Source organism: Belonocnema kinseyi, chromosome 3, assembly GCF_010883055.1.
Source record: "Belonocnema kinseyi isolate 2016_QV_RU_SX_M_011 chromosome 3, B_treatae_v1, whole genome shotgun sequence".
Lineage (NCBI taxonomy): Eukaryota > Metazoa > Arthropoda > Insecta > Hymenoptera > Cynipidae > Belonocnema > Belonocnema kinseyi.
In genome coordinates, this window is record NC_046659.1 from 65,549,982 (window position 1) to 65,577,035 (window position 27,054).

Genomic DNA, 27,054 nt, shown 5'->3' on the forward strand with positions numbered 1-27,054 from the left:
GATTGTGACACTGATTTTTTTGTGTTTATAGCGAATCAAGTTGCCAATATGTCTATATTGTCTACGTGAACGTGTGATAAACTATGAGCTTCGATAATAAATAAAGAATTAAAATTAAAAAGTGATTTTCAGCGTAAGTGTTCAAATGTGCATAATTAAATTTTACATGACAGTTAATCTGGATATTATTGAATTATAAAGTGAAAATGTACATTTTTAACTGAAAATTGAATATTTAAACTTTTAATTTAATGAAAAAATAATTTTCTACCAAATAATTGATTTTCCCAACTAAATTATTGAACTTTGAAGGCAAAATGACGAATTTTCTATAAAAAAACAGTTGAATTATCAAACAAAAAAATATGAAATTTCGATAAAAAAGTTAATTTTCTACCCAAAAAGACGAATTTCCAACAAAATAAAAGAACTCTTAACCCAATAGTTGAATTTTGAAATAAACTAGATTAATTTTTCAATAAAAAAAGGAATTTTCAACAAAACAGCTTAATTTCCAATCAAAGAGATGAACTTTGAACTAAAATTTCGAATCACCAAGAAATGCATTTTAAGAAAGTAGTTCATCATTAAAACCCAGTAGTTAAATTTTTAGCAAAAAGATGAATTTTTTAAACAAAAAGATTAAATTTCTATAAAAAAAATACAACGAATTTTTGGAAAAATTCAAGAATTCTGATTGAAAAAGTTAAATTTTCAACTAAAAAGATACAATTTTAAAAAAGAAAATTAACTTTCTACTGAAAAAACGAATTTTTAACAAAATTCGAGACTTTTCGCCCAAAAAGGTTAGTTGAATTTGTAAGAAAGAAATTTTTTTAATTTTTAAGAATATAATTCCACGTTAAAACCTATTTGTTAAATTTTTAACCAAAACTATAAATTTTCGAACAAAAAGATTATTTTTCTAACACAAAAAAAACAAATTTTCAATAAAATTTAAGAATTCTCAACCAAAAACTTGAATTTTCAACTAAAAAAGATACATTTTTAAATAAAAAGATTATTTGACTACCAAAAAAGACGAATTGCTAACAAAATTCAAGACTTCTGAAGCAAAAAGTTAAGTTTTCAACTAAAAAAAAAGAATTTTTAAGCAAAAAAATTAATTTACTATAAAAAATAAGAATTTTTCCTAAAATTCAAGAGGTTTCGAACGAAAAAATGAAGTTTCAGCTAAAAAAGATAATTTTTTTAACAAGAACATTAATTTACTACCAAAAAAGACAAATGTTTAATAAAATTCAAGAATTCTCAACTATAAACATAAATCTTTAAACAAAAAGATTAATATTTTACCAAACGTTAACACACGTACTTCTAGAAAAAATTGTTCTAAACGTTACTTTGACTGGGACCCCCCTCCCCCCTACCGTTTTTCACCGTGGATTATGTGAGAACTCCTCCCCCCCTCTCTAAAATGGCAACGTAGTTTATGAACGATCCCTAACTCTTTGTTTTTAGGAATTACAATTTGGCATCATTTATATTTTACCGAATAACAATTTTCGATAATTTTTACTTTTCCGATTTTTTTTTGTCAATAAATAGTTGCTCGAAATTCATATAATGCCAATTAGAAATTTAAGTTAGAAACATTGCATGGCCCATTTGAAATTCATATCATGTGGAATATTTTCAGTGATACCTGACGATTATTTGGAGACCAAAAATAAAACAAATGGCTGGAGGGATTATTGAATAAACTTATTTGTTTCATTTGCAGGTTATTACGTATGTTTTCGTAAAAATAATTCTAAGGCAGTACTCAAACATGAATGAAATTTGGTTTTCCTCAAATTTTTGAGAAAGGGATAACTTCTAAAGGATAATATCTCCCAACCTTTATGAGAAAACACATCCTGCTTTCAGTTTATGGGAAATTATATGCACTTTGATTTTTTTTGGGAGAAATTTAAAGTAGGATGCAGTAAAGAAATATTTAAGAAACTGATAAGAACTGCATTTCTTCATGACCATTCAAAAACTTTAATGGTTTTTAATGGGCTTTAAAAACACTTTTATCAAAATATACGTAATTATCAGCAATTAAATAATAAAATATTAAGTTTGTGCAAAATCCATTCAGCCCTTTTAAGTTGACTTAAGGTAAAATAAAAATTATTTCAAAAAGTGACTCGGTAAAATAAATCTGATACAAAATACTATTTCGGTCGAATAACACTTATGTAAAATTAAAGTACGGAAAGCTGAACAATTTTGTGAGAAAATTGAGTTTAGCTTTCCCAGTTTCAATTGCGATTCGGTAACGCGATTTTCGGTAAAAAAATATTGGGAAAAATAGAATATGGGGAATATTCATGTGCCTCAAAAAAGAGGTGCAAAATAGTTAGTGACTAGAGTTCTAAAGGTAAAATATCCTCTAGAGAATATCTGCGTTCAATCTTTCTTTTTAGGAAATTTATGAATTTTCAAATACCGCAGCTTGAAGCTTTGCAACTATCCAAAATATTCTCTGATTTCATATTTTTAGGGAATTTTAGAACTCTGTTAGTGACGTAATAAGGTGAAAAACCCTCAGACCAAAACGCCGAAGTAGGTGCATTTTTCAAATTAAAAGAGCATAATACGTAAAAGTTTTAACAATAAAGTAAGAATTAATATACACTTTAGTCATAAGACACCAACGCGATGAGTGCGTTAGAGATGGATGAAAAAATAGGAACCAAAAACAAAAGGTTACTACTGCACTCTTAGTACGTAATTTTGACTTACTGTCACCTCCATATGTTGAATCCGCTATAGGGAAAAGGTAAATCGATTATTTTCCGCTTCTATAAATTCTAAGTTGTGAAAACATGAATGTAAATTAACTCATTCGTATTTTCACTGGTTGGTCACGGGTGCGCTACGAATTACGGAAAGTGAGAGTTGCGTTGTTTCTTCGTTGTTTGAGAAAAATTATGGAAAAGTATAAATGACGACGAATAGTTTTTATTGTTGGCGAGTGAATTTATCAGAAATTTCCGCGCGTGCAACACACAGAGAGGATATAATGGTGGATGAAAAAATACTTATCACTTACATGAATCAAATGTGCCCACAGTGGACAGCGTGAAAAAAATATAAAATTTCCCTCAAAAGGCATGCTAAAAAATCGACCCGGTGCAAAACACTATCTAGGTGAAAACATCAATTCTATTAATTGATTGTCATTTTCCTTAACTTTTTAGCTACATATTGAAGAAGAAATCGAAATTCATAAATGGTGAGATTCCACAATGCAGGAGCGAAATATGATTGAATAATAACAAAAGCTAAAAAAAGGTAGTTTTTTTTTAAACACATTTCATAATACTTATAAACTAGAAAATAAATCGAAGCATCAGCTCAAAGAATGTTGTATGAACAGAGATTTTGACTCACTGTAATCTATATTCATACTGTTCGATTTTTATTGGGAAATTCGTCGGCGGTAGCACTAAAATCAATCAATTTTAATTTTGACGTTTAAATTTAAATACTGGGGTATGTATTGCTAGTTAAATAACAACAAAACATTTAGTGGAAGGAGTAAATTTGAAAATATTGATTCAAAGTATAAAGTATAAATAATTTATAAATCAAAAATATATTTGTAATTTAAAATCATCTAACTCATTGACTTTAAATACGTAGGTTAATTATACAACCCTACAAAAGTATTCAAATAGTTATGTATACTTATCATAATGAATTTATAATGATTATTATATAAATGTTGATATAAATATTACAACATAAATATTTTACAATTTATTTATTTATATTTTTATAATTCTTTTTATATTTATAAATAATTCTTTTAAATTAAACTATTTTAAATAAAGGAAACTTCAGGGCATTTATTTTAGAGACACTTTAAATAACTACTATGGATAATCAATACGAAATTTTTCAATTTTAATTTAATATTATTTTATTCCATTTATAGAAGATTTGATGTTAAAAATGTTTGAAGATAAGATTCTAGTCTAAATATTAATGGTCAGAGAAAATAAGAAAATTGGCCAGGGAACAATTAGGGAATGACGAGAGGAATCTTAAAAATCAAGTTTTGCGGCAAACATAATATAATATTCTTGATAGCAAGTTATTTGCCTTGTCTTTCTATTTATTTCTTGTAGTTGATTTTACCTGATAAAAATTCAAAATAATTTCTTTTTTGAAAATTCATATTTTAGTGTTAAAAATTCAACTATTTTCTTTAAATACGTCTTTTTGGTCTAAAAATGCATTAGTTAATGACTTTATATAACAATTTTTTTTTAATATCTATTATTACATTAGTTGTTGAAATTTCATATTTTTTGTTTAAAATTGATATACATGACCTTAGGTTTAACCACTTTGTTAAAATAAACATTTTTGTTGAAGATTCATTACTTGAGTTTAAAATTCATCTCTTTTATTGAAAGATCTTTTTTTTTTACAAAAATAATTTTTTTTAACTCACTATTCAACAACTCCAAGTCTAGATTCATCATTTTAGTTAAAAAGTCCTCCTTTTGGTTCATAAATGCACTATTTGATTCAAATTTGATCTTTTTAAAATGAAAATTTAACTATTTGCATAAAATATGAACTACTTTGTAAACAATTTTTTTTTTTTGGTTGACAGTTCAGAAAATTATTTTTCATCTTCTTGTTTGAAACTTTTACTATTTGGAAATGGACTTTTTTGCTTCTAAGAATTCATCATTTTTTTGAAAATTCAAATGTCTTCTGAAACATTCGTCGTTTTCGCTTGAAAAACAAACTATGTAATTAGAAACGCAACTGTTTTAGCTGAAATTTCATCTTTTTTTGTTTGCAAATTCAACTGTTTGGTTGAAAATTTAATTATTTTATTGAAAATTGTAGTATTTTATTCAAAAGTTATTTTTTTTGGTCGAAAATTAAACTGTTTTTTTTTTAAATCATACATTTTAATGGAAAATTTGTCCTTTTGGATTGAAATTTGGTTTCGTTTAAACATTCATTTTTGTATGGTATAAAGTAATCTTTGTTTGGTTGAAATATATCAATTTGCATTTTTTTCAATTTTAATCTGAAATTGTATCGTTTAATTCCGTTTATAAAATATTTTACGATAAAAATATTAGTAGATTAAGTTGATCGTCTTTGATTATTAATAATGAGAGAAACAGAAAAATTGATCAGGGAAAAATCAGGGAAAATTCAGGGAATTTTAAAAATAAAGTTTTTTTGATGTCCTGTTTACTGGATTGCATTTTGATAAAAAATAATATTTTAAAGTAAAAGTGAAATATAGAAATCCAAAATCCGATTAAGGTGCTACCGTGGACGAAATTTCGAATCCAACAAATCTTACAACGTTCTTTGAGCCGGTGCTTTAATTGATGGTAAGAGATGCAATAGTGTATTGACAAAAATATTTGATGTGATGAATATCTTTGTTGAGAAAATCACGAAAAGTCGGACAGCTGTCACAGTGTTTGAATGACGTAGAAATATCATTCATTTGAATATCCTACATTCATATTCACTGAAAGATAAAATATCGACAGAATAAAATAATAAATATTGAAAAACTCTGAAGACATATTCGAAAGGTGGATATTCATATTGTATCAAAAGTTAGTGTTCAATCCACTAGCTTATTGGTCACTGAAAATGCTGTTATTTCACTTTGATACATTTAAATACTAAGTTTGAAATATTTCGAACTGGAAGATTAATTTGTTCTTGATTTTTGTTGAGATTTAGTTAATCGCGAGTGTGAAAATGTTTATAAAATACTGACTTGTTTCGCCAGTGGTGACTATCACTGGGGCACTTGGGGGACCTCGTCCAATGGTGTTGACAGCAATGACATACAGTTCGTATTCTGTATAAGGGCTAAGACTTCTCACGTGATAGTACATTGTCGTGATTCCAGATATTTCAGCGTAAGCTTGATTTGCATGCTTTGGTTTGTGTTGAATGACGTAGTATTGTAATTCATCTGGTCTTTTGTAAGACCACGTTAATTTCACAGAAGTGGCTGTAATATCTGAAACTTGAACTTTTTCTGGTTGTCCGGGAAGAGCTGCGGAAAAATGCGTATCGTAAATAAGAGCTGTTTTTATAATTTGCGGAGATACAAGTTTTAACTCATGGAAAATTCATATGATAAGTTTAAGATTTAAAAAGTGTTTTGAACGTCCTCCTGGGGGAAAAAAAAGATAGCAGGAACAAGACAATATGTCAGTTTTCTTTTCCAGGATGTTCCGAATTTTTATTTCCATCTTTTTTTTTATAGCTCAGTTTATCAACACGTAGACTGATGGTGTCATTTTTTACTTTCTTAGTCAATTGAAAAGAGATCAAGGAGTTGAGTAATTTCAAACGGTTTTTAAACATTTCAAGCGATTTATAAAGATTTTGAAATATTTTTAAGATTTCTGATTTGGAACAGGACATTTTAGAAATTAATTATAATTCTGATTCTGAACATTAAATAATTTTTGGTCACGACAATTAAAATTCTAATTTGGAACAGATAATTTGGTTAAAATAATAGAATTTTGAACTTAAACAGGTACTTCTTTGAAGTTCCTTCTTTTAAATCAGAATTAAAATTACAGTGTAACCCTTTAATAGCCCTTCCGAGAATTGACGCCGTGCCGCAGGTAGGTGTAACAGGAGCTGCGCGGGATCTGCTACTGTCACGCAGGCGAGCACTCAGGCGTGAACAAATAAAAACGGAACGGGCTATATTGAGTTAATTCTCACTCACCGTCAGCCCCCAAAACGACGCTATAGAAGAGTTTCACTGTATTTTATAAAAGTCACCCCATATTAAAAAAATTCTCTGTTCGAAGTCAAATAATAATTCTTGATTAAATTTCTCGGCACTAAAGTATAAATTATAATTCTTCATGGAAATTCCATCTTCAAAGTTATTATTACATTCGCTTCAAAAAATCCTTGTTCCAAGTCAAAATTAAATCTATTTACAACATTTTCTATTATAATTTAGAAATATAGTAACAACCTTTTTATAAAATTTTGAAGAAAAAAGTTTCCAATTCCGACAAAGTTTCATTAAAAAAAAAAGAATAAGTAAATTAAGAAATTTTTTGACTTGGAACAAGGAGTTTTTCAAAATTGACGCACTTTGACTTGGAACAGGGATAGCTTCTGTAAGTTATATTTAATTATGTATGAAAGCAATTGTAATTTTTATATTAGTGCATTGGAGAAAAAAATCCCGGTAATTGAATGAAATTCCCTGTTGTTTGCCATTAACAAAAATTACTCTTTATATTTTTACATTATTTTCAAATTCATCAATATTTTGCTTTATGATTAAAACAATTATTAATTTACACATGACAAACTTATCCTCGACGGCAGAGTGAACTAATAAATATTAATCGAAACTAAATTAATTATTACAAGTCACACCACCACTCCTTTATTAATAATTGCTTGAGTTATTTTAATTTTAATTATATGAGAGTTAAAATTTTATATCTTAGTAGGTTAAACGTTATCGGAATTATTCATCAAATTGCAGGGACGAAGTTGATTTATCAATTTTTTAAGAAGATATTGCATAAGTAGTGAAAATTTCAAAATCTTCTTAAAAATGAAATTAAAACATACTGTAATGTCCTTTAATAATTTTAAAAATAAATTTCTATAAAATCACATCAACTTATCGTCATTATTACTGTAAACATTTTGGCTCGCATAATGCTACATATTTAAAGTTGAAACAAAAATGCTGGAAAAATTTTAATATTTTCCTCTGCAGATTCAATTATAATATTTTTATTATTATTATCCTTAGGATGAAAAAATCGGCGTCACGATATCCGAGACTAAGGTCACTATTGCTGGGATGTTTAGCTTATATTATACTTTATTTAAAATTGAAGAAAATATTGGTATTTGCAATATTTTAAAAATATTTTTTAATAATTGACAAAATACCTTCATTCTGGCCACTTTCAAAGAGAATTTTGATAGATTACAGCTTATTTAAGAGAAAAACATTAAATTACTAAACAATACTTAGTAGATAAAGTGTAAAAAAATAGATTCTGCGATAGAAGAAAAAATACCCGATCCTAAATAAAATTCCCGGGTTTCCCCGAATTCCCGATCTGCTAGTGATCCCGAAAAGGATCTAACTTTTATCTCCTTTGCTGCATAAAATATACCATGTATAGAAATAGAATAAATTGGAATAAAAAAAAGAATACAGATTCGGACCATTATGGGATAGAACATTTCGCCTTTCGTCGGGGAAGGACTTTGTATAACTTTTATTTCAAAAGTAGATCGTTAAGAATAATATTTTATTTTGAAAATTGCTAATGGTATGTAAATTACACTACATATAGCAGGCCTCAGGCTCACTTCAGAGAAAAAAATAGTGTAAATAGTGTCACAAATTTGAACAAAAAATAGTTTGAAAATAGTGAAAAATTTTTGGTTTGTAAAAATACACTTTCAAAAATTTCTTTTGTAATTTTGTTCCAATATCTGAGTTCATTTTGGTGATTTTACTATGAACGGCTCAATTGATATTGTTTAGTTTAAAAATCCAATTATTTACTTAAAAATTTGTAAAAACAAAAAAAAAATATAAACTAAAAAATAATCAAATAAAGCAGGACTAACTTCACATCCATGCCTCAAACTAGTTGCTTAAATTAATGCTGCAAACTGTAATCAAAATTATTGAAAATTCGTCTTCTTTCGTAGAAAATTAATTTAATTGGTTGAAAATTCATCTATTTTTTAAAAAAATTAGATACTTTGTTGAAAATTCATATTTTCCGAAAGAAGATGCAAGTATTTGTTAAAAATTTGATGTATTCTGTTAAGAATTCATCTTTTTTAGTAGAAAATTAATTTTTTGGTTAAAAATAAAATAATTGCATTTCTGTTTGAAAATTCATTGTTTTAGGTTGAAAATTATACACCCTGGGTGAAAGTTGATCAAATTTGTAACAACTGATTTTTTGGCTAAAGATTTATAATTATATTTAAAAATAAGTTTTTTGTTGTTGTTAAAAACTAATTATTTTAATTATTTTGTTGAAAATTCATAATCTCGGGTTGAAAATTCAACTATTTTGTAGAAAATTTATCTTATTGGCTTAAAAATTCAACAATACGGTAAAAAAATGATATATTTCGTACGAAATTAAAGTGTTTTGTAGAAAATCAGTTTTTTTTTATTGAAAAATAATTGTGTTAAATAAAATCTTAACTACTCGGTCGTTGGTTACAAGTTGAACCGTTCTCCAGAAAAATCATCAAAGTCAACTTAGGTGTTGGCAAAAAATTGCGGACGAAACTTTTTAAAATGTCGTTTTTTAAACCAAAAAAGATATGCTTCGGTTATTAAAATGTTTTAACAAGCTGACATATGTATTTTTTGTTGGTAAGAATACATTTTGAATAGTTTGTTTTTCTATTTCATGCCAAAGCCTAAGTCGAAACGAAAAAATGTAAACTAAAAATTATTCAAATCAAATTTGAAATAACACCACATCCATTGTCAAACTATTTTGTTAAAAATTCGTCTTTTCCGGTAGAAAATTTAAACCTCTGGTTGAAAATTGATGTATTTTATTCAGAATTCATCTTTTTTGATCGAAAATTAATCTTCGGTGTTGAACATTCATCATAATCGTAAAAAATTTAACTTCTGGTTTAAAACTCAACTGTTTTGTAGAATGCTCATCTTTCTGGTCAAAAATGAATCTTTTTGGTTTAAAATTAATCTGCTGCAACCATTATCTTTTTTGTTGAGAATTCACATTTTTCGTTGAAAATTCAAATACTTGGTTGAAAGTGGAACTACTTTGTTGAGATGCCGGACATACTATTTTAGCCAATTAGCAAAATTGTGAGAAAATAGGGCCTTTAGTGTATTTTTTTTCAAAATAGTAGCAAAATAGTGTTATCGCTAAAAAAAAATATAAAAAAATAAAATAAAAAATAGTATCAAATAGAGTGGTGAGTACGAGACCTGTCATCTGATGATAGAATTGGTATAACTTACATTGAACTTTCACCATGGTAGTGGCATCGATTAATCCGAGGTCACTAGCTGCAATGCAAGTGTAATTTCCTGACTCCTGGATGTTGGTTAGCATAAGGACATTTCTGCCGATTGGTAGTTTGTCATCAGGTGTTATGTCGGTCGCTGGTTCCTTCCTCCATTTGACAAAAGGCATTGGTGCACCATAAGCAACGCAGGTTAGGTTTAAGGATGCGCCAAACATAACTTCACTCACGGCAGGTGGAGGAATAGAGAATTGAGGAGGAACGCGTCGTTCTGAAAATATGTACAATTAATTTAAGCAATAAATTTCACAGCACCAACCTCATTTTATCCCGAGGCACATAATAGTCTTATATTTCGATATCAATTTTTAAATCTGGAATATCAGGGTAACTGCAAAATACTATTCACAGAGATCTCAGGGCAGAAGTGATTAAAAAAAGGGGAAATACGGTTATATTTTTAAATGATTTCTGCAATTAACGAATTTAATTTCAAATTTGGATATACTTAGATCCTTGGAAATCCATATACGGCAATATAAAAAAACTTCGTCAAAAATAAAAATTGGTTCAACAAACAATTTTTATATCTTTAAAATCATTTTTATAATCAGGAATATTTTCTCTTTTGATACATTCATAATTAATAATAATTAATTCGTCATACTTACAAGTTTAATTAAGTATTTCGTTTCAATATTGGCAATTTCATCCATATTCTATTCAATACCCTGAATGTAAATTTGAAACCACATTCTTTAGTGCTCCTAAATTTAAATTTAAAATAGTTTAAGTTTGAGCGGCTAAAACATTTTAAATTCCAAAAATATTAAATTTGTATAGATTCAGAGAAAAAATATTTTTGCTTTATAGATTTGTTTAAATCCTAAAGAACTTTGTTTGTTAACGGTAAAATAAAAACTTGAAAATTTTTTATTGGTAAGATTTAAAAAAATTGAGGCTGCTTTATTAGACTCATGACCGATTTCATTTAGATTGAACAGTGATATATTTAAATTTAAAAGAGCTCTAAACAATTTTAAATTAGGCACGTATATCTGTAAAATAAAAGATTATTTTAACATATGAAAATGTTAAATATAATTTGGCGGGGTTTGAAACAGCGAAAATTTGGAATTTTGCGAAATAATTAATTTCGAAAATGTACTAATTCCGGGCATTTTGGGATTTTGAAAATTCGGGTTTAAAAATCTCGGTAATTATGTAATTTTGGAAATTCAATAATTTTGTCAATTTGGGATTTCTGTAGTTGTCTAGTTTCGTAAACTTTTACCTTCGGAATATTTTAATTTTGTCATGAAACATTTTCTGTAGTATTAAATTTTTTTGTTGATTTCTTGCAAATTTTTCATAACTGTGATTATATTTTTGGGTTTTCAACATTCGGGATTTTTCCTTTTTGAATAAATTTATTACCTCATCCTGATGATATATTTGGGAAAATTAAGTTAAAAGTTTCGTAAATCTAAGATAATTAACGGAAAATTCAGTTATGATTAACGGAACATTTATATCGTTACATGTAACGGAAAATTACGAAACTTTTTTGTAATTTACGATACATTTACGAAAATAGCGGCACAGTTTCGTAAATGTATGCAAAATTTCGTAAATCACAGAAACGGTTACGTAAAAGTATTGGAAATTTCGAAAAATTCTTATTACCTTTGAAAAGCTATAACAACGGTTTCAGAATATTTCTGACAGTATTACTAGACTAGTTTTGCCTTTTTGTTTTTTTGCTTCTTTTCCTTTAAAGAAACTATAAACATTACTGACTAAATTAGGGAGTATAATTAATCAAAACAAAACAGCAAATATCATAATTCCATCAATTTTTTGTACTTAAAATCTAAACGATCTGACATTTTTATATTTTGCAATTGTATATTTTGTCAATAGTGCATATTATTTTAAGTTCTTCAAGACTTCTTATTCTTCAAAATCTTAGTTGTTTTTTGGTTGTTGCAAAATTTACGCCAGTTCCGTAATTTAAAAAATATACTTTTTTTGAGGAATTTCAAAACATGAAAGATTGTCCCAAGATACCACATTTTAAAGAAAATATAAGTTATTTTGTTCAATATTTAACTATGCATACAAGTAATTCTACGTTGGTAAACAAATTTTTTGTGAAAAATAAAAATTATGTGTCTCATATTTTGCCTTAGAAAACAATATATTTCAGCTCCAACAATTTCGTAACATCACGCTTAACTTTAGACTCTGTAAGTTAACACATTTAATACAACAAATATATATTCATTTTGCACTTCGTTTATGTGATTCAATATTATACCAATGCAATTTATTATTTTCATACACAGCAACACAAAAAATTAGTTTTAGTAATATAAAGTAATAATTCAAATTTTTAAATTAAATTTTAAATGTTGAATTACTTATAATTGATCATTGCTTTAGTGAAAAACATAAATAAAACTGTCATTACACGCTGTAGCATACTACAGTATTAAATAGGATAATTTTACGGATCTAAATGAATAATGGTTCTTATATTTCTTACGTGAATTTACCATTTTGTCAGAAAATGGAGAGTGGAGAATTTAATAAAAAAGAAGAAACGCAAGGGAATAAGGGAAAGACTGTGATCCCTGTATTCACAAACATAATATTAATTTGTTTGAAACGTTTAATTACGTTAACAAGGAGATTAAGAAGCTTTCAGTCAGATACGCGCATAAAATTATCCCCGATTTTCATTACCTTCTTTCTGGCGTTATTTATCGATTTATCCTTCTATAATTATTCATGCCGTTCTAGATTCTGTCTTTTAAATTTCAGATAAAAAATTTACTTTTGTTCTTGTGAAACATTTATGATTAATATTACAATATTTAGTGACCCATACATCATTTGCAAATTATTCTTTACCTACTTCAATATTAAGTTATCCAATTATTTATAATTAGTAGAATTTTTAATTGAATTGCTGCGATGATAAACTGAATTAATTTTTGGCAGTAAATATGATTTTTAACTTTCGTTTTATACTATAAGAATGCAATTAAATATGAAACATGCATTTTTTTGTTGCATTGATTGCTTGAGTCAAATTATATTATTTGGTTGGAAGAGGTTTCCAATTTCTAAAATTGTTATAACTATTGCAATTTCAGAAACTTTAATTCATATTTTAAGCATTATTATAAAATGACTAAATAATTGAATCTGAATAATAAAACGTTTAAAAAAAGTTATCAAAAATGGTTTTAGTATTTTATTTACCTTTCACATATAATATCGTCGACTTGGAATATTCGGTACCAACGGAGTTATTTGCTACACACTCGTACTTTCCTTGGTCCTTGATGTCAGACTCAGTGATTTGCAGAGCTCCTAAAACAGACAAAAAAAATTCATGAATAAATGTCTTGGTGAAAATAATTTAAAACACGATACAGATATAATTGCGAATATTACTCGCAGTGATTATTCTGAATTTCTACAAATATTTGAGAAAAATTACAAAATAAGCCAAATATCGACTTTTTAAATTGAATCAGGGAAAGCTTGGCAGTGCTAAGTTCACTTTTGAAGAAATTGAGTTTTCTAAAAAAATCATACTTTTTCGCCTTCTTACACCTATTTAAGTGAAAAATGTAGAGGTTTTTTCCATTTTTAACCTAAAATTGATTATTTACACGCATTTAAATATCTTTAAATTTTAAAGCATTCGAACCAAGTGAATAATGTACAATAAAAAAAAATATTTTTTAAACAATACAACGGCAATAATTTGCTTATGAAATAAATGAAATTATTCATTCACTATGATTTTTTTAACGATTTATGTAGTTTCCCAATTTTAAATACCAGAGAAAGCTGAATGGTGCTCAGTCCATAGTCATTTTAATTAGATTATTTCATGCATATGTAGCGCTATCTATTTTTCCAGGAAATTATTACTAAACTGATACATCCTCCAACACAAAAAAAGTTACTCAATCAGTTGTAAATCATTCCTCTCGATAATAGTTTTTTGTCCCTCCTGTAAAATTATGCTGGTTGGATTTAGTACCGTTTAGAATTTCACTCTTCAAATATCAAGTAACTTTTAATTTTCTAAAGCCTAATGTATAAAACTAACAAAAAATCCTATATTATACTTTAATCATCTGCAATGGGCGCTTCTTCATTTGAAGTGTGGTTCATTTATGATTTGGAGTATTAACAAAAATTACCGAATTAACGAATCGAATACTGAAAAATAAAAAATTCAAAGCGTTTAAAATTGAAAACCAAACACTCAAAATTAAAACAATTTTAATACTGAGGGACTCAAAAACATATTTCAAAATCAACGTTTTTGTACCAAGTTCAAATATTTTAAGTCGGACATTTTTACATTCTAAGGCGGAATTCGGCAGGATTTGAAAAATGGTAACGATTCGAATTTAAAACAAAAATGTTGATTTTTTAAATCAAAAAATTGTTCTAATTTAAACTCTCTCACGATTAAACTGTTTCTTCTAAAAAATGAAATTGTATAATTTTAAATGATTCATACATAATTATTCAATTTCATAAACTACAAATTTAAAATTTTCTAAGTTTAAACATTTTTAATAAACTTTATTCGATTCCGATCACTCTGAACAAGTAATAATTAAAAAATCTGCCCGCTACGTGGGCACATTCACATCGCACGCTGCGCGAGCGGCTAGCAAGTTTGAGCGTGCCTAGGGCGCGCAACTGTTGGTTCTCGCGCTTCGCGCTCCATGTTGTATTTATCTCGCGCTTCGCGCTCGATTATGTATTTACCTCGCGCTACGCGCACGGTCTTTATATTTCCACACATTCTTGCGTAAACATTTAAAAATTAAGACTCAAAACATCCACCACTGTAATTTTGTAATTGTGAATTATCTTTTGTTAAAAGAGAGTTTGAGCGCACCTATACGGCACGCGACTAATGGCCAACGCACTCCGCACTTGGTCTTTGCATTTCTTCCGCATTCGGGCACTTTTTAAAATCAAAGTCAAAAGGACCGACAACTGTAATTTTGTGATTTTAAACTCTCTTTTGTTAAAGCTCTTTTGGCTTTAACGAACACATTCTCATCACGTATCTCGTGCTTCGCACTCGATTTTGTCCAAAATGTCAACTTTTCTACATTATACACAACAATTTTATATCAATCATAATACATTTTTTATGTAACGCTGCGTGGGATTACTTATTAAAAAATTGCAAAATAAAAAGCAAATTGTATTTATCATGATTATTTTTGTATTTGTTTCTTATTTTGCTTTAAATTGTATTCTAAGCTGCTCTGAAACATGTATCATTTCAATAAATGTGAATCATTATAATTCATAATATGCTTAAAAATTGAATCATACTAATTCTTATTTCCTTGTTATTATAATTTCTTATTTTTAATGTTGTTTTTTACTATTAAATAAAAACTACTGCGCATCTGCATAGGGTCTAATACAGGAATCTATATAGGGTCCTATATACGAGCCTATGTCCTCTTTCGTCTTTTCGGTGTTTTTTCCAAAAAGTTCATTTTTGCATTTTTTATCGTATGTTTTACGATTAAAAGAAGATCTACTAGTCCAATCGAAAAATGATTAATAATAAATTTATAGATCTTTTTATGCGAACCACTGTTGTCTGGTAATTTAAGTTCGTACCTTGTGTCATTTTTCAAACAAATTTAATATTTTTATTTAGAATGTTATTTTTTACGACTAAAGTAAAAACTAACTGTCCAATCAAAAATTAGAGCTCTTTTTTGGATTAAAAATTTTTGTTTACTTTTTTTCCGTAGTTTATATCGAAAAGTGATTTACTATAAATTTTTAGTTCTTTCCAGGGCGCGCAATTTAAGCTTTTTCACTTTTTTTCGTAACTTGCATAGTTTGACCAAAAAATGGAATTTTTGAATTTTTCATTATTTTTGGTACGATCAAATTTGGAATGTTCAACTTTTCGACCAAATTAAAAAAGTTGTTATCGTAGTCCTGTAGGGCTTTCAAAAAGCAAAGTTTTTCTTCTCTTGGCCTTTTTTCATATCATGTGTTGTTTGGCTTAAAATGTTCACTTCAGTTTGTTTTTTTGGATTTTGAAAATGCTCTAACTTTGCTAATTTTCTTTTTATAGAAAAAAGTCATGGAAGTTAATTGTTTGAGTTTCTGAGTACTATGAACAACCATACATAGAATTTTTATATCTTAAAAAAATATGGTTTCAAAATTTTGTTGTACGATCAAATTTGGAATTTTCAACTTTTTGGCCAAACTGAAAAAGTTGTTATCATAATCTTGTAGGGCTTTCAAAAAGAAATGTTTTTCTTCTCCAGCCTTTTTTCGTATCAGACGTTGTTTGGCCTAAATTGTTCATTTAAGTTTTTTTTTTGTTCTGAAAATGCTATAACTCTAGTAATTTTTGATTTTTCGGAAAAATTCATAACGATACTAAACGAGTGTACCAAAGGGCAATCTAATAGATTACTTTTTTCAAAAATTATCGTGTTCACAGACAGCCAGACAGACAGACATACATACATACAGTGATACAGACAGACACATTCGCAAAAACCTTTTTTTTCGGATTCAGGGGGTCTCAAAACGTGGACATTTGACAAAAACTGGGGGGGGGGGGTTGAATTTTACACAAATCTAATGCCTTCTCTGATGAGAATGTAAAAATTAAAAGACTTTAATTCTAAATTCTACAACATGAAAAGGAATAAATTTTGTAAAAAAACAATACATTTTGAATGATTAATCTGAAAATATTTAGAATCTTTATTTCAAAGTTATTCTATTACCGGAACTTTTTTCTTACTAGTTTTATTTATTATTCAGTTTTTAAGGATATAATTTTCGAAAATTTTTACTATTAAGATCTTCAGTGCATAAAGAATATTCTTTAACTATGGAGACGTTCTAAAAATATACAGAGCTTTTTTCTGATAATGTTGACGCCATCACCCCTCTCCTTCATGTTGTTTTTTCTATAATCGTTTATCTTCGGCTGTTACGTATTTTGGGAACGACCTCTTTGTAGTTTTAGACCTTTATTTTCAAATTACTTAATTTTGAGAAATTTTAGTTTGAAACAAGACAATTTTGTATATTTTAATGTAAACAATTTTTAATGCTTTAAGTTTTAAGGATTTTAAAATAAATTTTCAGGGAATGTAGTTTAAAATGTCCTTCGACTGATAGAGCAATAGTAATTTCAAAATTTATTTTAAAAAAATGGTTATGAATTGTTTTCCGATCCCTGGCGCTTATCGGACTTCTCTAACTTCCAGCGTTTCGTTTATCGAGCGAATTTGGAGTAACAAAAAACTTTCAGCGACAAAGTTGTTGACAACAGTATAAAGAAGTTTTCTGGAAAATTTTAGCCCAATCGAATTGATATTCAAGAAATTATTAACGTCTCAAGTCAATAGCGGCTAGACGACTCGCGCGCGTGCTGTAGGGAGAGTCTCACATCCAATTTATAGCACAGTTCACCGGAGCGAAAATAAAAACTAATCAAGTAATCAGGTAACATCAAAGTATTATGCATAAATAAATATTAGTGCATAATGTAAAATAATTTTTTAATTTAATATTATGTACAGTAGCCCGTGTGGAAAAATGTTCTGGCGCTGGTCATGCCCATACCAGACCGCCAGGTTTCCAGCCCTGGTGCTGACCAGATGGTCTGGCCAAACGTGTAACTTTTATTCTGGCTAACCCCAGGCCAGACCGCCTGGTCAGCCGCTAGACAGGGGCTGGCCAGCCGCTAGAAATGGGCTGGTCAGCCGCTATTAATGAGCTGGTCAGCTGCAAGTTATAGGCTGATCGACTAATGTTTTATCGTTGAGAATCATATCGTCCATGTTTAGAGGATACGCTTTGAGGATACGCTCAAAAGGCAAAAAATGATTTCCTAGAAAAATATATAATATACATGTTTGATATAATCAGTTTAAATTCAAATTTTGCGTAAAAAATATACTGCCGTCAATCCCGTGTGGAAAAATGTTCTGGCGCTGGCCTGGGCCATACCAGACCACCAGGATTCCAGCCCTGGCGCTGACCAGATGGTCTGGTCTAGGCTTGGCCAAAAGTGTACCGTTTTTTCTGGCTAGCCCCAGGCCAGACCGTCTGGTCAGCAGCTAGACATGGGCTGGTCAGCCGTTAGCTTTAAGCTGATCAATTAATGTTTTATTGTTGAGAATCATATCGTCCATGTTTAGAGGATACGCTTTGAGAATACGCTCAAAAGGTAAAACATGATTTCCTAGAAAAATATATAATATACATGTTTGATATAATCAGCTTGAATTAGAATTTTGCGTCAAAAAGATACTGCCATCAATAAAGTCAATAAATTAAATTATTGTTTCTAATACTTATTCCTTTATAATAGCCCGATAATAAGCGTTGAATTCAGAAAAATGAAGAATTTATATTCCTATGAATACGCGATTTTTCCGCCGTCTAGAAATCCTCCAACGGGAACAGAAAAAGTGCAAATCCTATTCCTCTCAATCGACTTACTAAAATTTAACAAAAGCATTTATTTAACCTGTTTTTCATCATTAACTCTTTTTATAACTTATAAATTAAAAAAATATTCAAATTTATATTTATTTATATTTTAATAATTAATTTAGAGGTCTTAAAAAATGCACCGAAGAAATCTATTCAAATATGTGAATTTAAATAATTTTAACTCTAGAGAGGCAGAGTTGAATTGGTTAGAATTAAAATTTCAGAACTTATATTTCGCATGAAGGAATTAAAACAACTTATTACACATATTTTGTGAACTAATTAGAAGGAATTTAAAAAAATCAGAATATGACCACTTCTGAGGAATAAAAAATATCTCTGTGAGGTGTGTTACCGGTACAATTAGAGGAAATGAAATATATTGAAAACACGTTCTCTTTGGGAGAATAGACAACCGTGTGGCGGTCGCTATGGAAATAGAAGTGATTCAATTTTAGAGGTAAATCGATGGAAAAATCGCGCATTCAAAATAATAGAATAATCTTCACTTTTGGGCTGAAATCTGAAAATATTAATTTTTCTTCATTCTACGCTTATTACCTGGAGATCAAAAGCAGGTTTGCACTTACTATTTATTTAATAACTTAATAAAAATTTCGTACATTTTACGCCTCCGCTTTTACAACTAACTTTTGGCTGGATTAATATATTATTAGGAAAATAATAAGAAATTTTGACAGTTTCTGACACTTGATCGAAAAAAACTAGCACTGTATCCGAGGGGTTGGAGTCAAGCACTGTCAGAATACTTCAAGTTGTGACGTCAACTGGCAAGATGTCTGCACGCCGAGGGCCAAGCAATGAATTACAATTACTTTGGAAAACTTGATTGTTTCAATGACTTGGATACAAACATTTCACTATAAACTATGTTAGTTTAAAAAATTTCATTATAAGCTCTGTAACTTTTGGAATTGTAAGAAAAAATGTACTGTATCGAACTTAGATTCTTTTCTTGGCTCGCTGATCTGCGCCAGGCCTGGACCAGACGAGACTGTCAAGATGATAAGAAAGAAAGCGTGTTTTCATAGTTTGCATATCTTATTTTCCATTATTTTAGGCATCCTATAACATTTTCAAAATTCATCCAAAAAAATTTAGTGATGGAACTTAAGATTTTTTTTCTTGGCTCGCTGATCAGCGCCAGGTCTAGACCAGACCAGACTCTCGAGATGATAAGAAAGAAAGTCGTGTTTTCATAGTTTGACCAGGCCAGATTGCCAAGGTGTTAGAAAAAAATTTCCATAATTCTAGACACTTTGTAATATTTGTGAAGTATGTCAAAAAAATTTGCTGATGGAGTTTATGATTTTTTTCGTTCTTGGCTAGCTGACCAGTGCCAAACCTGGGCCAGAACAAACCTTCCAGACTAGACGATCTAGATAAAGCCAAACCTGAGCCAGACTGGTGTCAGACCTGAGCCAGCTCAGTTCTTCCAGGCTAGATAGTCTAGATAAATGCAGACCTGGGCCAGACCTGTAACCAAACTGCTCGGACATTTTTCCACACAGGAGAAAGGTTCTTATTTTTAAGAAACTGTATACAAGTAAAAGAAAACATAAACATCTTTTGGTTGAGATTCAACGGATAATTAATTCTCAAAATTTTTCAATGCTCTAAATTCGTGGAATTGAAAAAAGTGAAACATTGAGAAAGTACGTTTGTTTTTCATTCCTGTTGTAATAGACCATATTATTATTTATTTATGCATAATATTTTGATACTACCTGATTACTTGATTATTTTTTATTTTTGGCGCCTGTGAACTGTATTATAAATCGGATCTGAGACTCGCTACAGCCTGCGCGTCAGTCGACTAGCAGCTATCGAGTTGAGACGTTAATAATTTCTTGAATATCAATGCGATTGGGATAAAATTTTCCAGAAAATTTCTTTGTACTGTTGTTATCAACTTTCTCGCTGAAAGTTTTTTGTTGATCCAAATTCGCTCGTTAAACGAAACTCTGGAAGTTAGAAAAGTCCGATAAGCGCCAGCCATAGGAAAAAACTTAACAACACTTTTTAAAAATAAATTTTCGAATTACATTTGGTTTATCAGTCGAAGGACATTTCAAACTACCCCCCTTGAAAATTGTATTGAAAAATCCTTAAAACCGACTGACTGAGCAATGGTAGAAGTGAAAAACCAATACAAATTAATTTGGACAAAAAAGTCAGTTTTTTTATTTTAATTAGAAAACTAAAACAGCTACAGTTTTTGCCTGGAAAAAAGATGTGCAATGAAGTTCTGCATCTAGATATAGCCTTTAAAAATTGAAATTCGAAAATGTTTAAAAAATCTTCCAGGGGCCTTCCCACTCCCAGCCAAATAAGTTTATGTGTTCTTCGATCCGGCAGCTCATTAATCTTGAAAATTAAACTATTTCATAGTTTTTTACTGTTTTAATATTAGAGAATTAAGTACATAAAACTTTCAAATTTTCAATTGAAATCATAGAAAATAAATTCACTGAAATCTCCTGGTATTTCCATTTTCCTGTTGCAGTAGCCACCCACTAATAAACGCAAGTTTTTTAAACCTTTTTTTTTTGAAGCTATTTAAGAGCTTCGAGAAAAGAATTCCACGTGAAACTACAAGGAAACAACAAAAGGAATGTCCTTATTAGGGGTAGTTTTGCACATTAAAGAGCAATCTAAAAAAATGTTGCTTATGAGTAAGTGGGATCTTGAAAATGTCGCTATATTTTAGGGTAAAATTCAGAAGGACCCTTGAGCACCCTTGTGGCTATTGTAAAATGTCTAATCATATAGTATTGTCTTATGACTTCCAACAAGTACTGAAAAAGCAGCTGGTTAGTTTCTGGTGATCAGTAGCAATAACCAATGATTAAAATCGAGCTGTAAAGCAAGTAATAGAATACAACCAAGGGGGTGGTAAATCCGAGATCAAAATTATCATTGTGCAAGTATAGTTATATTGCAGTTGGGTGAAATTGCGTGTTTTGTCGGAAAGTCATTGTAAGGGGTGCTTGAGGGGACGTAAAATACCCATGATAGTTGCGAGTTGCACTATAACATGTCGACGGTCGTATGTTTGTTTTAGCCTTAGGGCTGAACGAAGTTCGTCGAAAGGAGGGGGGGGGGTGTAGGGCGGGGGTGAATTATACCAGGGACTGACGTCGGTGAAGATAATCACACGCCTTGCAACAATCAGTTCATCATGGTATCGTGCAAGGGTTGATGCATCGTGGAAACCCGGCACGAATACTATCCACCCTTACGTGGTCCTTCCACGCCCTTCTTGAGTAAAACTCTATTAGCACCAAAGGAGAAATACCAAAGAAAAAGAAGGAAACACTCGATCCGGGCCGCTTTTTCACTCCGCAGGGCGTGTGCTACACAGATGTTGACCTAGACAAGCCTGTCACGAGGCCTGAATGCATTTCCATATTATTTGGAGGCAGGGCACTTTCTAAAAGGGCTGATTCTCCGATCAGGGGGTGTCAAAGCGCCAGGAGAATGTGATAACTCAACTTAGCACGCAACGTCAATTCTACCTTCAGATCTGACATTCGACCCGTCTGAAACTCTTGCGATGATAGCGTTCGTCCAGGTGCTAGTTAATTGTATATGTACATTAGGGTGGAGTAAAAATGATCAAATTAGTCGAATCGTTTAGGCTGAGCAAAAAAAAAAAAAAATTATGGGTTGACATCCGGAAAAAAATATAAATGTTTGAAAATTCAAAAAAAATCCCCTATTGCTTCAAAATATATGGCGAATTTTTTCCATGTACAGTTTTTGCTACGGAATAATAATAAAAAATTATAATTAAAAAAAATTTTCTTGCTAAATTTAGAATTTTTTGAAAATGGCCAAAAAACATGTTTTCTTTTAGATTTAGTCCTACGCACAAATTAAAAAAAAGCTGAATAATTCGAACCTGAAATTTCGTTAGCTTGAATCAAAGAAACACGCTGTTATTTTGTTTCCTCGGAAAAAATTTAGTGGTGTTTCAAGCGGTCAAATAATGTCGATTTTACATTTTTTTTAGCTATTTTGACGACTTGCTAAAACTAAGCTTTTATACTAAAAAAATCATGGTGTTATTACGGCAGAATGATATTTTCGTAGGAATAAGCTGATAAAATCATTCTTAATACATACCCTCCTCATATGGGGTGGGGGTTAATGCGTAGTGGGATACTTTTTTATGGTATCGCACTTTTTTTTGGAAACATATAATAAAAAGTTCAGGGAAGAATTTTTTAGACTTATTGGGACGGAGGGGGCAAACACATTTTTTAATGCAGAAATTTGCATGAAGCTTTTCTTCCACTTTGATAAAGCGATGAAATCTCACCATCATTTTTTGTGTCTAAGAGTTTAGTTGTCGCAAGTCGCCAAAATCGTTAAAAAAGGAAAAATTGACAATATTTGAACGCTTGAAACATCACTAAAAATTGTGTTTGTTGTAAAAAAACAAAATAACAGCATTTTTCTTTGATTCAAGCTGAAGAAATTTCAGGTTCGACATATTCAACTTTTTCAAAATGTGTGCATAGGACTCAATACAAAATACACGTTTTTTGGCCATTTAAAAAAAATTCTGAATAGAGAAATTTTCTAAAATTATTTTTAAAAAAATTTCATTCCGTAGCAAAAACTGTACATAAACAAAATTCGCCCTAATATTTGAGGCAATAGGGAAAATTCTTTGGAATTTTAAATATTTTGAATTTTCAAATAAAAAAAAAGAACAGAAGATATTCAGCGATTTACTTTTTTTCGGATGTCAAGCCAAATTTTTTTTGCCAGCCCAAACGATTCGACTAATTTGATTATTTTCACTCCTCCCTAATGTACATTCCTTGGGAGGTAAAATTATCCTTCTTCCACCTCGATATGATTTACCGACGATATGCCGTTGCGATTTAATGTTTTACGCATATTATAAAAAAATTACTGTAAATATTATTACAGATTAAGAAATCTTTTTCATCTCGCATACATTTTTTAGGCAATAGTATATGTGGGTGTCCGCATGAAAAGGGCTTATGTGCGATTAAGTATTTTTTCATTTTCATTTTTTATGGCTCAAAACGAAAATATCTTAGACGTGTGTCGGCAAATTTTGATGCGTTTTTTGTTAAATGCAGATTTGAAACAATACCTCCTTCTTAGAGATTATTGAAATAATTTAAAGAAAAACATAAAAAAAACTTACGAAAACTTGAATTTTCTCTCTTTTAGTTATTATTAAATTTATAACGAAGCAACAGATCCTCATTTGTTCATTTTTTATGCCAAAGTTCAGCGGCGGACAATATGTCTTAAAATTAATAATTCTAGGGTCATTTGAGTCGCTGATAACGAATCTAAAATTAGATCTAAAAAATTCAAAATAGCTTTGCCAATATGGTAGATCATACATAAAGAAGTGTTTTTATTTCCATGATACCTATTGGCCCAGCCATGTGGGATTTGGAAGATTTGACTTCAAATTCGTTATTAGCAACCCAAAAACCCCAGAGATTGCAGTTTTAAGTTATAACACAGAGTTTCTTGCAAGTTGAATTTTTTTTAGATTTTGTGTGCTATATTGGATCGGCTATTTAGCTAAAATAAAGCACTTTCAATTTTCCGTAAATTTTGTTGATTTTTAGTCAACTTTTTGTTTTATGTTTAAAACTAATGGAGCGGAACTGAAAAGGCTGTACGTTTCTGTAAATAATATTTTTCGATTCAAAAGCACTTTTAAAATGACATCCGAATATTATTTTTTTTATTGAAAATAAGGTTTCGTAAACATAAAAAACTTTTATTGGCGTTACTGAAATAGCAGTCACATTTATTTATCATAAACAAAAGGACGGAAAGGAAATTATTCTGTATTTAAAAATTAGTTTTTGGAACATACACTTCACTAGAAATTAAGAAAGTAGATAGTGCATGTTATTGAACACTCCTTTACTAATTCAATTAATACAATTTTTACTAATCCAGATAATAAATTACTAATAGATACGATTTTTTACAAAACGTGTACCCTTTTCGAATGTTACAACTCTTTGGCTTACATCCCCGTGTGGAAAAATGTCCGGGCAGTCTGGTTACAGGTCTGGCCCAGGTCTGGTTTTATCTGATCAGCGAGCCAATAGAAAAAAATCTTAAGTTCCATGACCAAATTTTTTTGACGTACTTTGAAAACGTTACAGGATGTCTAAAATGGTCGAAAATAAGAAATCAATATGAAAACCCGACTTTCTTTCTTATCACCTTAAGAATCTGCTCTGGTCCAGGCCTGGCGCTGATCAGCGAGCCAAGAAAAAAATCTAAGTTCGATGCAGTAAATTTTTTCTTACATTTCAAAAAGTTACAGAGCTTATAATGAAATTTTTTAAACTAAAAAAGTTTATATTGAAATTTTTGTAACCAAGTCATTAAAACAATCAAGTTTTCCCAAGTAATTGTAATTCATTGCTTGGCCCTCGCCGTGCAGACATCTTGCCAGTGGACGTCACAACTTGAAGTATTCTGACAGTGCTTGGCTCCGACCTCTCGGAAGCAGTGCTAGTTTTTGCCGATCAAGTGTCACAAACTCTCAAATTTTTTTATTATTTTCCGAATAATATATTAATTCAGACAAAAGTTAGCTGTCAAAGCGGAGGCATAAAATGTACCAAATCTGTATTAAGTAATTAAATAAATAGTAGGTAAAAACCTATTTTTTATCTATTATAAAAGAAAAATTATTAGAAACTATAATTTAATTTATTGAATTTATTTATGGCAGAATATTTTTAACGCAAAATTTGTATTTTTACTGATTATATCAAACATGTATATTATATATTTTTCTAGGAAATCATGTTTTGCTTTTTGAGCGTATCCTCAAAGCGTATCCTCTAAACATGGACGATACGATTCTCAACAATAAAACATTAATCGATCAGCCATTAACTAGTGGCTGACGAGCCAATAACTTGCGGCTGACCAGCCTATGTCTAGCAGCTGACCAGCCCCTGTCTAGCGGTTGACCAGACAGTCTGGCTTGGGACTAGCCAGAAAAAACGTTAGACTTTTGTCCAGGCCCAGGCCAGACCATTTGGTAAGCGCCAGGGCTGAAAACCTGGCGGTCTGGTCTGGGCCAAGCCAGCGCCAGAACATTTTTCAACACGGGTTCCCCTTCCTGAATCTTTAATTATCTCAACTCTCATAATAATCCCTTAAACAATGTCTTACAACTAAATGAAAATCAATAATGGTCAGCCATCTGAGCGATAACGGCACCCGTCCATGCTTAACATTCGAGATTTCGCCGAGCCGAGCATCACCATCCAGCTGCTACTGTCTATTGGAAATTCAATAATACTTATATTGGATATTGAAGCTGAGAAAAGTTTTTAATAATTATCAACAATTAAGCAAAGTGCTCAATTGTAATCAAGATCTTCTAGTATTACTAAACAAATGAAAATACAATTGATTTTGTAAACATATTATGTTGGAGTTTAGTTATCAAAAAAGTTTCGGACATCCTTCTTTTTAGTATAATACCTAATAACCATTCTTTAGTTTATTAATTTTTGTTAGAAAGAAGGCTTGTGACATAAATTATAAAACCCTTTACACATTAGCTTCAAGCGGATCTTAGAGGCGAGAAGTCAGAGGCAGCAGCATGTTTTTTTTCGTCCGACTCACAAGAAATTGTAGATGAGGCCCGATTACGTATTCCGATCGCACGCGATACCAGCCGACTACGCCTTGTAGTCTTGATGAAGTGTTTTCTGCGTTCTGCTCTATCGCAGTTAGGGTTCTCAAGACCAGAGGGCTCTTTCATTTGAAAAAAGATCCAACTTATTGTTAGACTTGAGATGAAAACCGTTTATTGCGATTCCTCTGATAAAAGCTATTAAAACTGCGACGAAATTTGGAGGGTCACTTGCATTACAGTAAAATAAAATTAGATTACACTGAATTTTTTTTAATGTTTCTAAATCCTTTTTATTTCAATTTCCCGTTTACTCTGGTAGGGATTAATTATGTCTCCAACGTTGAATAAGGATAAAGAACAGAACCAGGTATTTAAAATTTTAATTTAAACACGCGAGTACAAAGTTCCCTTCTCGGTTCTGTTATAAAATGAAAATGTCAACAGTTATCAAATTTCAACAAAGTCGATGTACACAGCGAAAAGCAGAAAGAACTAACGAGTAAAGTATGAAACTCAAAAGAGCGTCTGAAGTTTCCTGAGACATAAAAGAATTGTTGTTGCAAGCCGCGAAAAAAGCGTGGACATCACAAAGTAAAGAGATTTTATCTTATGGAAAATGTGCGCACCGACAAGAATTTGTTTGTGAGAACATTGCCATATCCCATAGCTTTATACGCTTTTGTTTATTGACAGAAATGAAAAGAAATACGGTTGAATTATTAGAAGGAATTAACATGTATTTTATATAAGGACGC

The 27,054-nt window shown here is 30.1% G+C and overlaps 1 protein-coding gene across 2 annotated transcripts in view; it reads right to left on the bottom strand.

Annotated features, from left to right (window-relative positions):
- Positions 1-27,054, bottom strand: part of LOC117168771 (tyrosine-protein phosphatase Lar) — a 510,283-nt gene that overhangs the window by 41,831 nt on the left and 441,398 nt on the right. The window contains exons 7-10 of one of the 2 annotated variants that reach the window (XM_033354547.1): positions 13,324-13,434; positions 10,049-10,324; positions 5,786-6,070; positions 2,755-2,778 (exon numbers count right to left, since the gene is read on the bottom strand). In XM_033354547.1, the coding sequence (XP_033210438.1) occupies positions 2,755-2,778; positions 5,786-6,070; positions 10,049-10,324; positions 13,324-13,434 (696 nt within the window). The remainder of the gene's footprint in view (positions 1-2,754; positions 2,779-5,785; positions 6,071-10,048; positions 10,325-13,323; positions 13,435-27,054) is intronic. The other variant, XM_033354548.1, reaches the window with a different exon arrangement.